The sequence below is a fragment of the Nomascus leucogenys genome, chromosome 16 (assembly GCF_006542625.1).
Source record: "Nomascus leucogenys isolate Asia chromosome 16, Asia_NLE_v1, whole genome shotgun sequence".
NCBI classification, from domain to species: Eukaryota; Metazoa; Chordata; class Mammalia; order Primates; family Hylobatidae; genus Nomascus; species Nomascus leucogenys.
Window position 1 is genome coordinate 90,604,559 of NC_044396.1, and position 13,163 is coordinate 90,617,721.

The window sequence follows — 13,163 nt, forward strand, 5'->3', positions numbered from 1 at the left end:
CCCAATGTCAGTACCAAGACTGTCTTTAAAACTGACATTTCCACTCAAGTCATGTTCCAGCAAAGACAACAATCGATGGTCTACCTGGCCAAGGACATTCCAGACAGGCTCTCTGGCCAGCCTGTGCAGGGGAAGGCAAAAAATCACCCCAGGTTAGGAAGAAGAGCCACGGGTTAAGAGCTCCTTGTCAATGGGATGGGTATGACTCCACCAAGAGGGCCTCCAGGATATCAGTTTTACAAATAGTCCTGTTGTGGTCAGGAGGCCTCTCTGAGAAGTAGGCTCACAATGTGTGAAACAAGAAGCCAATAAGACACTAGGCTCCAGGTTCAATTCTTGGCTCCTCCACCGTTTGGCTCTGTGACCTTAAACAACCTCCCTACAACTTCCATAAGCTCTCTGTGCCTCAGTGTCTTCATCTGTAAAATGAGAACTGTGGTTGTACCTGCCTCAAGGATTACTGTGAGGTGTCAACGTGTTAGTTCTCCTAAAGCACACTGGGCAGTGGCAGGCATGTAGTGAAGGCTGGACAAGCACCCCACTCTTACCATGACTCAGGAGCAATTGCTGCAGTGCATCCACAGGAGCGGATGCCTGGCTCTCAGTAGCAGCAGATTATTAACAAGGGGATGGAGAAGGAGACTTGGCCTTTAGCAAGGGAGTGAAAAAGGCCATGTAAAACTCAGTGAATGGGACCATGCAAAGCCTGGGCAGCATGGTAGAAAAGGGTAAGAGGGGCTATCACCTCCAACGGGCTGGGCTTGGCTGGCAGTGGGGCACGTGGAGGGGTCAGAATTAAACTGGAGGGGATGGACAAGAACATGGGTAAGCTCTCTACTCTGGTATGTTACATGCAAGCCTCATTCATCACGTCAGCAGTCCAAGGAGTGGACTGCAATATGCAGATGACACCAGAGGGCTCCACTTGGAAATGTTTGAATCCCTCAGCATCTCCCTGTCCAGAAACTTTGTAAAGATTACCTTACAGCTTCCCCCTGCCTTAAGCTGTCAAGTCAGGAGACCTTGACTCAAGGACGAGCTGGAGTGCAAACCTACCACGTGGCTTTGAGTAAATCACTTACATGTTCTGACCCTATGGCTCAAACTTGCTCACCTTAACAATTATTTCCAGGGGTCCTTCAAGTTCTAGGATCATGATCAACACCATTGTCCCACCACATGCATCATTACAATGGTTTGTATTTATTGAGCACCTGCAGTGGGTGAGGAACCATTGCTGATCCCTTTATATGAATGATTTCATTTAATCCTCAGAAGTATATGCTGTCATTATCCTCATTTGCATAATGAGACAGCTAAAGCATAAGAGGTTACGACACTTTCCTAAGATCTCATGATTAAGGAGTGATGGCACTGAGACTGCCATGCAGGTGTGACCTCTGGGCACACCGCTGTCTCCTAAACCATGATGCAAATTTGACCCCACGCAGGTCATCATGGCCTGAGCAGACAGAACTGAGGACACAAGAGGTGGCAGGAAAGGTACTGCATGTGAACATCACAACCTGGAGCCAGGTATCTTGGGCCCCATTGGGGTTCTCTGCTTACCGGAGGCCCCCGGGGACCCAGGAAGCCAGGAAGTCCTGGGCTTCCATTTTCCCCTTTGCTTCCTTTCTGGCCCTGCAAAGAGAAAACTGAGAATTAATTCCTCCAGGTCATGTACCAACTCAAGCAGATTCGGAAACCTTGTGACCACTCTGAAATCAAAAGGCCTGAGACATCCACACAGCACACAAATCCTCCCATGATGGAGGGGCATGGGTTAGGAAAAGACATGGGGTCTTGGGACTCCTGGTAGTGCTGTCACAGGCAGGGGAAGAAGATGAGAAGTCTCCCTGTAAACAGCCAAGGGTCTTTCCATTCGAAGCAACCAAAACAAACTGAGACAGATATTTAACAAAGAACCTGAGATGTGCGGAGCTCTCCAAGGAGTGCTCTAGTGAGATGGCATACCACTGCCCATGAGGCGGCCAAAGCTCACTTGGTAGAATCACATTTTGGGAAAGGACTCTGGAAATTTTTCAACTTCAACTTTTCTGTGGAGCCATCGTGCATGGGTCAGTACTTCCAGGATCAACTCTGCACTAGGGGAGGTGATGGGTCCAGCCTCATGACCCAACCCCGCCTCCTCTGTTCTGTCTCACAAGCAGCAACAGGTGCCATACCGTAGCCCATGAGGGAGGTCATTACGTTTGCTAGGAAGCTGGATTCCTTTTGCATAGCTGTCCCTAGTCCAACAAGATGAGGCTCTCTGCTAGGGTGATTAGATGCCGAGTTTGCCTGGAACCGGTAGGTTTCCCAGGATGCAGGATTTTCCAACTGTGAAAGTTCCTTGCAAACTGAGATGAACTGGTCACCGCAGTATCCGAAGTACCAAGTCCTGGTCAGCCCATTTCCCAGTACAATTGACAGTTGACTCACACCTTACAGGTGGCCTTCTGAGTCAGGTGGCCAATTTTAGCAAGTAAAAATACAAGAAGACTAGATTGGAAGGAGAATAGTGGCCAGAGCTTTTCTCATGCAACCCTAGAACCCATTAAAGAACCATCTTCCCCACCATGTCTCCCCACCTACCAGGACTAAACCCCAAATCCTGTATTTGCTATCTAGCTGACCAGGACTCTGTTGATTGGTACGCACCCTCTCTCTACTATCTGCCCGTTGAGCTCTCTCTGCTACCTACCTGTTGATCCTTTTTGTCTCCCACCCCCGTCCCTACCTCCATTCCCATGCTGCACACTTTCTTTGTCATTTGAGGTGGTAAGGGTTATTCAGTCTGACCTTGTCCTCCCATCCTCTGGAAACATCGAACTTCTACCCTACAACCTCGTTAAACATTTTTTTAAAAAGTGTTTGTTTTGGGTGCCTATGGATGTAGACCATAGATGCCTATGGTTATAGTCAACAAAGAGCCAACAGCATGATATGTACTTTAGACCTTAAAAAATGGCCCCATGGAGCCTCTTACCTCCAACCTATTTCTACCACTCAAACCCATATGTCCCCACTGATGCTTCTAGGGACAGAGGCTGGACAATCTGTAATGTGAGCCACAAGCTCTTTCAAAGCTCACCCCGATGCCATCACATAGCAGCCAAAGAGAACTCACAGGGGTTCCTGAAGGACCAGGCTCTCCTGGAGATCCCGGTGATCCGTTCTTGCCCTGGTGGAAGAAACAGAGATAATTATCCTGCCAGGGCATCAAAGAGCAGGACAGTGGAACAAAGAGATAGACTGATGCACAGGACTTGGTTTTACAGAGAATCTGTTACTCTAGCCAGTGTGGCTCTCAGTCAACCACTTCATTACTCAGAGGATGTTTCTCAACTTCTAAAAGGAACTTGTAATATTTAATTCATAATATTGTTGTGAAATTAAATGAGTCCGTGGGCATGAAAAAGTCTAGCCTGGTGAATGATGCCCACAGCTGAGGCACAGTAAATAATCATGACCACATTCATTCATTCATTCATCTATTCATCCTTCCATTCAGTTGCTGTGTTGAAGAACAAACAAACCATCTAACACAACACAGCTTACACACAATTGCTCACACTGCCACAGTGCTGGTCTCAGCTTAGGAAGCATGCCCATGCACTTATCTCCTTGTACGCCCCAACTAAGGAGATCATTATACTCTGATTTAAAATACATAGATACTGAGGCACAGAGAAGAAAAATGGCTTGTGCAGAGTCATGCAGCTACAAAATGGAAGGTCCATTCACTCCAGATTCCAGGACTGAGGCTTCCAAGTCTACTTTTCTCTAACTTCACAGAGATACATTGTGTGCATTCATAGTTTTGGTGAATACATTTAACAAACAGGATCCCAGTAGAGTAAAAACAAGAAAGCTCAAGAATGTTCCTGGCTACTCCCTTTCAGGATCAGACAAATTTCTATTAAGCCAAAAATTCACAGCTTCAATTCCCCAGGCTGTGTTGGTCTCTTCCTCTGCCCACCACACTCCCCCACTCAGGGCACATTCCCGTCGGCTGCTCTGTCTTTACCTGGCTCTCTTCCCCACCATGAGTAACCCAAAGGCAGAGTCTATACCTTGTCATTCTTTATATTTCCAGCCTAGGAGGAGAGAGCCTCCTTGTGTGTCTCCAATGCAGTGCCAGACACACAAGAGGCTTGCTGCTAAATAATAAACCAAGGACATCCTAGAGAATCACTCTCCATTGACCCTTTAACCAAAAGGTGTGAATGCCCTCTAATCTGTGAAGCATGTATTCACAAATGTGTTGGATTCATGGAAGCATGTTCCACTATAAAGTAGCTGATGCTGACCGGGCACTTCTTACATGCCAGACTTCTTCTAAGAGCTTTGCATTTTGCATGTCTTAACTCATTCATTGCTCACATCAGACACAAACATCACCACCCTTTTACAAATGGGGAAACTGAGGCTCAGAAATGCTAAGTCACCTGCCTGCAAGGCAACGGGAGGAGCTGAGATCTGAACATAGGCAGCACTGATTCCATCTCACACTGCTCTGCCCCTCCTTAAGGACATGGCTTATGGGTCAGCAATCATAAATACAGCTTCCACCTTGAGCCTTCAAAGCACATGCATGGCCATGGCCTCATGTCAGTGGATCCTGCCGGGAATCATGCAGCACAGACGTCTTTCTCCCCATATCCCAGAACCCCCATCACAGACCTGCCAGGGATCGCTGAGCTAGTAAGGTCTAAAATCAGAGCAGCCAGCTGGATTTGTGGACTGCTTACCCATACTCGGCCCTTCCGCGAACACTGCATAACGCTTCTCCCTGCACCTTCCTCCGCCCACCAACCCATCTGCGTCCCTCTAAAAATATGTACTTTGCCTTATCCCTATGGAAATTCTATCTCTCCTCCTTCTTTCTCTAATCTTCCCTTCGCAGGGAGGATAAGGGCCAAGACACAGCAGCATACGGTGCCAACACAGGCCATGTGCACAGAAGACAGGGTGGTTCTGGGCGGCTGCCTGTGCTCTTTGCACTCGAGGCCTATTGGGGCTGGGACCTGGTTCCCTCCTGGGCTACAGAGTCACTCCTGTGTCCTGCTCTCCCTCGCCAAGCTCCTTGGGTCTCTGCTTCCCAGGAATGGAAACCACAGCTCCCCTTTTCAACCCTTTTGAGCTCCAAACTCCTATTCTAAGACCCCTCCTTCCAGGATGATCTTTGTGACAAGGACTTCTGGCACACACCAGCCAGTCTGGGTGTTCGAGCTGCAGGCTCTTGAATGAGAACGCTGGAGTCCAAATCCTGGCTGTGCCACTGACTTGCAGTGTGATCTTGGGCAAGTTACTAGACTTCTCTGTGCCTCCATTTCTCATCCGTGAATGGCGACAGCAATCACACCTGTCTCACAGGGTTTGGGGAGAAAATGAATGAATCACGTAAATGCCTCATGCAGTCCCCAGCACTGAACTCCACTCCACTGGTGCTTGTTGGAAGCTAGTGGCTGTGAGGTGGTTGCCATATGGCCTATTCTTACCCCTGGGTGGCTATAGATTTTAGAGAAAGCAAAACGAAAGTTTTCAGGCCACACATACATTCACAATCATCACAACTATTGACAGAGGCACTCTATACGTATTCAGTGTCTAGTTCAAAGTTGTGTGACCTTGCCAGAATCCTTCTCCTCACTCAGAAAAGCACAGAAATTTCAGTGGAGTAAAAATGAGGATGTCAGAGAAAGAACTCAGAACTATTCTGTGTTTAAAAACAAGGTAGATATTTGGCAAACTTCAGCAGCTCATTTTTGGTATCAAATTCCTTACGATGTACCCGAGAATTGATAGGAGCAAGCTAAAACCACACAGCAGCCTTTGGGGGCCTTGGGATTTCAGGGCCACCCCCCACCCAGCATGTGGTACGTGAAGCCCTTCACAATCTCACCAGGCCAGCTGCCTTCTTCCACCTCACACACCTGTTCTGAGTACTCTCTGCTTTCCAAATGTCACTTCCCAGCCAACCATGGTGGCTTACACCTATAATTTCAGCACTTTGGGAGGCTGAGATGGGAGGACTGCCTGAGCCCAGGAATCTGAGACCAACTTGGACAACATAGCAAGACCTCATATCTACAAACTTTTATTTTAATTAGCTGGGCATGGTGGTACGCACTTGTGGTCCCAGCTACTTGGGAAGCTGAGACAGGAGAATGGCTTGAAACCAGGAGGTCGAGGCTGCAGTTAACCGTGATCATGCCACTAAAGTCTAGCCTGGGCAACACAGTGAGAGCCTGTCTCAAAAAACGAAGTCACTTCGCTTTCCCTCTTCTGTGCCCTTGAATGTGTTTGCACTCATCACGAATTTGATTGTTGCCCTATGCCAAGAGGCCAGGGAGAGAAGCAGAGCTAAGGCCCCTCTTGCCTCCAGGAATGGAGAAGACCTGGCTTGGGGCACATTCCAAGGGCTGGGCACTGTTCTTTCACTTCACTGGATTACCTTGCTGGATTCTTACAGCCTCCTTGTTCCTTCCAGATTGCCTCCATTTTACAGATGAGAAAACTGAGTCCTGGGAGAAATGCAGAAACTCACCTAGTTCATGTGATGAATACGGGAGAGGAGGAAATCAAGCCCAGATGGCTGAACTCCAGAATTGGATACAGAAGCCCAGTGAGGGAGCTGGCGGGGACCCAGTCAGAACCGCCCCACTCCTGGGGGGCTCTGGAGCAGAGTTTCCCAAATTTGTGTCCTTATCACTCCCTCCCCAGTTGCCTTTTGACACATTTTTTCCTAATCTCTCCATATGAAATGTTAATATCACAGCTAAGTTACACATCTGTTTATGTACTGTATCTGTACCTGCATATGACACACACTCTTTGACACCTCAAGAATCAGTGTTTTCCCCATGGGGTTGATATCACCCCACTGAGAGCTCACACCCAGGGAGCTGGGCTTCAGCTCCTTTGAGTCATTGTGGCCCCATCATGGGAGACCGTGACTCTACCTGCTAAGTTCTGAAAAGAAGGGACATCCAACCTCATAGGACCTGCCACACACCCCCTCTCTAGGGGTCTTTGTCTCAAAGACAAAGCCCATGCTTGTCCACAGTAGGGTGGAGAATACAGGATTTGGCATCAGAAAGTCTTGGTCTTAAACCGACCTAAAGCTCTTACAAGCTGCATGACCTAGACTTGGGAAGCCAATATTCATTCACTTGTTTATCCCATTACTCATTCAAGAAATACACGACATACAAGCTTTACAAAATAAGCCAGTTGCGAAAGATAAAGTGTTGTGTACAAAATGTGTATTCTATATGCTCGTAGGCACATTGAAAATATTTTAAAAGATACACAAAATGCTTCTAACAGTGGCTTCTGGAGGGTGGGATTGGGTGGGGGTGAAAGGGGAATTTTCTTGTTACTTTGTAACATTCAGTTCTGTCTGATTGCCTCTACAATTAGCATGAATTACATTGTTAATAATATATAGAGAGACACAGATATCAAAGATGCCTTTCTGAGATGGCCCCTGGGCCTAAATAGGATAATGTATGCTTTTCTCTTTGCACAGCGCTAGGCACCTAAATGTCTATTTTTGACCTTCTCCATCCTCTCTCAGGCTGCTCTTAGATAAGAGAAGGATTTGCCTCTGTGCACAAACAGGCAGAGAAAACATCCAAATATTTATCAGTCATATGGAATGCTATGGGGTTCAATTGTGTCCCCTCAAAATTTTTAAGTCCTAACATTCAGTTCCGCTGAATGTGACCACATTGGGAAATTGGATCATTGTAAAGGTAATTAGTTAAAATAAGGTCATATTGAATAGGGTGGGCCCCTTACCCAATAAGGACTGGTTTCCTTATAAAAAGGGGAACTTTGGGCCAGGCGCAGTGGCTCACGCCTATAATCCCAGCGCTTTGGGAGGCCGAGTGGGGCAGATCACTTGAGGTCAGGAGTTCGAAAGCAGCCTGGCCAGTGTGGCAAAACCCCATCTCTAGTAAAAATACAAAAAAAAAAAAAAAAAATTAGCGGTGTGGTGGCACGCGCCTGTAATCCCAGCTTCTCGGGAGGCTGAGGCAGGAGAATCGCTTGAGCCCAGGAGGCAGAGGTTACAATGAGCCGAGATCACGCCACTGCACTCCAGCCTGGGTGACATAGCAGGACTCTCCATCTCAAAAAAAAAAAAAAAAAAAAAAGCAGAGGGCCGGGCACGGTGGCTCATGCCTGTAATCCCAACACTTTGGGAGGCCGAGGTGGGCGGATCATGAGGTCAGGAGATAGAGACCATCCTGGCTAACACGGTGAAACCCCGTCTCTACTAAAAATACAAAAAATTAGCCAGGCATGGTGGCGGGTGCCTTTAGTCCCAACTACTCGGGAGGCTGAGGCAGGAGAATGGCGTGAACCTGGGAGGCAGAGCTTGCAGTGAGTGGAGACTGCGCCACTGCACTCCAGCCTGGGCGACAAAGCGAGACTACATCTCAAAAAAAAAAAAAAAAAAAGCAAGGGGGTGGATTTTTGGAGAGAGACACAAGCAGAGAGAAAACAATGTGAAGATGAAGGCAAAGGCCAGGGTGGAGCCCCCACAAGCCAAGGAACACCCTGGAGAGCCAGCAAAGCCCCAGTTGCTGGGAGAGATACCTGGAATGATTCTTTCTCAGCCTCAGAAGGAACCAACCCTGTTGTTCTGAATGTCAGGCTTCTGGCCTCCAGAACCATGAGGCAACACATTTCTGCCACGTACCACATTCCATTCATGGTACTTGGTTACAGCAGCCTCGGGAAACTAAACTCTAGCAAGCACCAACCCCTAGTGTGGCCCCAGAGCTAGAGCAGAGCCTCGGGGCAAGGTCCTATAGAGCTCCAGCAGTGCCTGGTGGCACCTTTGTAATTTTCATATTGTTGTGGGGGATGGTCCCAGAAAAGAATCTGGGTGTTGGGGGAGGTGACTAGGGGGATTTACGGGGGCAGCTATTTACCAACTGCTAAAACATATTACAATTTTTTAACAATATATACAATGGCACCAGAGGGAACTAACTAAATATCATTGTGGTAAAAGGCCCTGTAATAACATGAAGCACATAAGTCACAAAGCAAAACTCACCGGTGGGCCCCTTGGTCCTTGGGGACCCTGTGGCCCAGTGGGTCCAGTGTCACCCTGGAACAAAGAGAGAGAGGTGGTATCATCATCAAGTCACCGTGTGAAGATGATGGCGTCACGATTTCAAATGTTAACCAAACATTGCCAAGTTACCCAAAGGAACCAGCAAATTGTCCAGCATGTTTCATCATCAATTGTCCATTATTCCAAATACGGACAAACTCCCTTCCTGTGGGTGAGTAAATGCAGGCAAGCCTGCATTTGTGCATCCATTTATTCAGTTACTTCTTAGACATCCTCCGCCTGGTCCCATAGGGGTTTCAGGTGGCTCCGTCTTGAACTAAGAGAAGCAATCAGAGGAGAGAACCTCTCTTGAAGTTCTTTTCCTGATTCTCTAGACGGTGACCTGGAACCATTCATGTCTGAGTCACCAGGGCGAGAAAACCATGCCACGCAGGGGCACAGCATCTTCCAGCTTGCTAAGCAGTGTGATTCACCACCACCTTGCAGAGTCTTCCAAGTGGCCCTGTGACAGGGGCATAATCCTAACCATGTGATGGATAAAAAATCAGAAACTTGGACATGCTCCTACAGAAAATAGACTGAAAGACACTCTAGAAAATGGATTTTTAAAACAACAGTCAAGTGGCTAAGATGGAAGGAAGGAACCATTGCCCATCACCTGGCATCCCAGGGTCCCATCCCAGCTCTACCCCAGTGTACTGGGCGAGCTGACCTCAGTCACATTCCTGCCTGGGTAGCACCCTGCATCACCTTTTCTACAAACTGAAGTGCAGGGGGAGGGGATGGACTGTATCATGATTCTCAAGCTGCCCTTCAGCTTCTGAGAAGCCCCCTTTTGGGTGGGGTTGGGGTGGGCTCTGCTTTTAGCTGTATGCATAGGGCTCCACACACTAGACTGATCTTGTAAAACAGACTCCACAGCTAAGAAAGCACATGCGAACTAGACCAGATTTCTCCTAAGTATCCTTTCCAGCTCCATCATTCCTGGGAGCAGATCAGCCACAGGGGCCATGTGCTCCAGTGTGTCAAGAGCCATTGGGGAAGAGTCCACTTCATCAATTTAAAGGCAGGTCCTGAAGGACCCACATGGTGGGCATGAGACCACTTTGTACCTCAGTACCTGGTGCCTCTGTGTCTGATCAAATGGCCAGTTCCATGACGCCACTCTGCATCCCATATGTCCGGCTACCCTGCAGGACACCACATGCAAAGGGATGGTCCCTGGGGGATGTGGAGCTGGTGGATTCTGGGCTCCAGGCAATCTATTCCTGCCTGTGACTCTCCGCGTGACCATAAGTCAGTCCCTTAATCTCTCTGGATCTCAAATTTTTCATTTGTACACCTGGGGTCAAAATTTCCCTTGTTCCGGCCTGGCACAGTGGCTCACACCTATAATCCCAGCACCCTGGGAGGCCGAGGCAGGTGGATTACCTGAGGTCAGCAGTTTGAGACCACCCTGACCAACAAGGTGCAACTCCGTCTCTACTAAAAATACAAAAATTAGCCTGGCGTGGTGGCAGGTGCCTCTAGTCCCAGCTACTCGGGAGGCTGAGACAGGAGAATTGTTTGAACCCTGAAGGCAGAGGTTACAGTGAGCTGAGATCACACCAATGCACTCCAGCCTGGGCGACGGAGTGAGACTCCATCTCAAAAAAAAAAAAAAATTTTTTTTTTCCTTGTTCTGCCGAGATCCCAACACCAAATAAAAGGGAGAGCCATTCAAGCGCTGTACAATTAACACAGCACACGGTGATGGCAGTGAGGGGTGTGTGGTTTCTTTGAGCGCTGCAGAGCCCGAGAGATGGAGAAATAATCCAGGAGAAACTCTGAAATGCCTCTCAACTCCGTTTAAGGCTGGACCCAACAGGCCTATCATTTGTACCAATGGACAAATCACGACTGATCCAGAGAAGCTTCCTTATCAACCATAAAGCCCAGGTACCCACCCACCAGGTTGGAGGCGCCAATCTCATCCTTGCCAACCAATGCTGTGATGTCATCTGTGTGCCTCTTGGCAGTGCTGCCACCAGCCATTGTGGGGCAGTTTCTGGGTGTCACTTCCTTGATACCCCCACCCCAAGCCCCAGCCCAGCCAGGTCCCACAGGACCCCACTTACATCTTTTCCTGGTAACCCTTCCTGACCAGGAGGCCCCATGGCACCAGGCTCTCCCTAGGAACAAAAAGGCCTGCTATTAGGGAAGGAGATGTTCAGCCACTGGATGCCTCAACCACAGGGGCACCTGAGGAGCTGGGAGAGGTGGAGAGACCCAGGAGCCCTGTCAACTCCGTACGCAGAGCCCCAGCCCCGAGTTGAGGTCTGTGGCACACCCAAGGCCAGCTGTGAGTGCCTGGAGCCATGCTGTGCCTCTCTGTGCAGCTCAGGCAGGGAAGAACAGCAGCTGAAGGCTCTGGCATCTACACTTGGAATGCTGCCTCCTTATCTGCTCATCCACTTGACCCTCTCTACACCTGTGCTTGCTCCTTGGTATCTAGATCATGCAAGGGATCTAACCAGCTGACCCATAATGCCACTTCCATTCTGGGCATTCAGAGGAGGCAGAGGAGTTAAAGGATAAGAAAATAGTGTCTGGAGTCTTCCCATCTGGGGTAAGAGTGATGCTTTCCATATATAAGCTCTAGGACCTTGGGAAATCACCCATGTCCTCTGGGCCTCAGTTTCCTCCTCTACAAAAAGCACCTAATAACAGCAACCACCTCACAAGGCTCAGGACTGACGTGCGTGACACACCTGAGTCCAGACTGATTCGGCCAAACTGGTTGGCCGTGATAATGTCTGGCCCCCAGGAAAACCACCTGAGGGAATTAGGCCAAGAGGTGGGGATGGTGCTTCGAAGGTGTCCCTGTGCTGGCCTGCTCCATGCTGGTGTGCTCCGTGTCCTCTCTCGGGTAAGGCACTGCCATGGCCTGCAGGCTGCAAGAACCTTCTGTCTGGGAAGTGTAAGCTCTGCCCACCTGGGGGGACCTCCAAAGTGAGGCGCCCACTTACCCGGGGACCAGGTGCACCAGAATCGCCTGTGTGTCCCTTGAAGCCCTGGAAGGAAGAGAATGGAGTTATCAACCATGACAGAGCAGGCTCTTGCAGCAGAAGCGGGCAGGCATACCTCCCTGGCTGCTTTGACCCACGTTACCTCCACCCATTCTTTACCATTTGCAGGAGACTGAGCCCTACTTGGTGCCACACTCGGTGCCAGGGGTTTGACAACTGGATACCAAGAGCCCTTCCTCCCAGCCCACTCCATGCTGTGGGCAGGGCTGCCAGGGCTCATCCCGCAAATGCCTCAGAGTGTTGGGGCATTGCCCTACTGGTTCAGGTGTCTCCTACTCTCCTTGTTCCTCCTGATTGTTTCAGGCTTACAACACATGGCTTGGCCCGCCCCTCTCTGCACGGCTCCTGAGTCAGGTGATTCCCTTGTAGGGAACATCGCCTTCACCCAGATTAGGTCCTGCGGCCTCTTCCTTGTTCCTGTGGCCATTGCTGGTCCTACCAACACCCCTGAGTAGGTTCAGCTCTGGGAGCTACATCCCGGGCCATAGTGCTGGGGTCTCCTTGTCCAGAGTTGCAACTTGGAGGCATATTACCTGAAGCACCACTACAGAGTTTTGGGCCCTGTGAGTGAAGATTAAACCATTAGCAGAGCTGAGGCCATCATTTCTAATCTCCAGGCCAGTCTGTGTGAGAATCTGCACTTAGTGGATGTAAAGCTAAACCTCAAGGATAATAAAAATGCCCGCCTGGCATAGCTTTGCAGTATTAATCTATGGAAAGGATTGCCATATGCTCTTAAGTTTCATGCAACTGGGCTGACTGTGAGTTAGGTCTGGGATGGGACCGTGGCTCCCATTTTGTAGCTGTGGGATCTTGGGAGCTCTACTTCTCTTCTCTGGGACTCAGTTTCCACATCTGTAAAATTAGGCTAGAACCTACTTCTGCAGAGTTGCTGTCAGGACTGAATAAGACTGAATAGGGACTGCACAGTGCTCTCCAGTTGTTCAAAACAGTCCAGCTACATTTCGCTGGAGACGGCTAGGGATTTCTTGGGATTC

At 49.1% G+C, this 13,163-nt stretch overlaps 1 protein-coding gene across 2 annotated transcripts in view; it reads right to left on the minus strand.

The window, feature by feature from the left end:
- The window catches only part of COL22A1 (collagen type XXII alpha 1 chain), a 327,746-nt gene that overhangs the window by 16,025 nt on the left and 298,558 nt on the right, over positions 1-13,163 (minus strand). For both annotated transcript variants that reach the window (XM_030795302.1, XM_030795301.1), the window contains 5 exons: positions 12,106-12,150; positions 11,215-11,268; positions 9,077-9,130; positions 3,131-3,184; positions 1,570-1,641 (listed from right to left, as the gene is read on the minus strand). In XM_030795302.1, the coding sequence (XP_030651162.1) occupies positions 1,570-1,641; positions 3,131-3,184; positions 9,077-9,130; positions 11,215-11,268; positions 12,106-12,150 (279 nt within the window). The remainder of the gene's footprint in view (positions 1-1,569; positions 1,642-3,130; positions 3,185-9,076; positions 9,131-11,214; positions 11,269-12,105; positions 12,151-13,163) is intronic.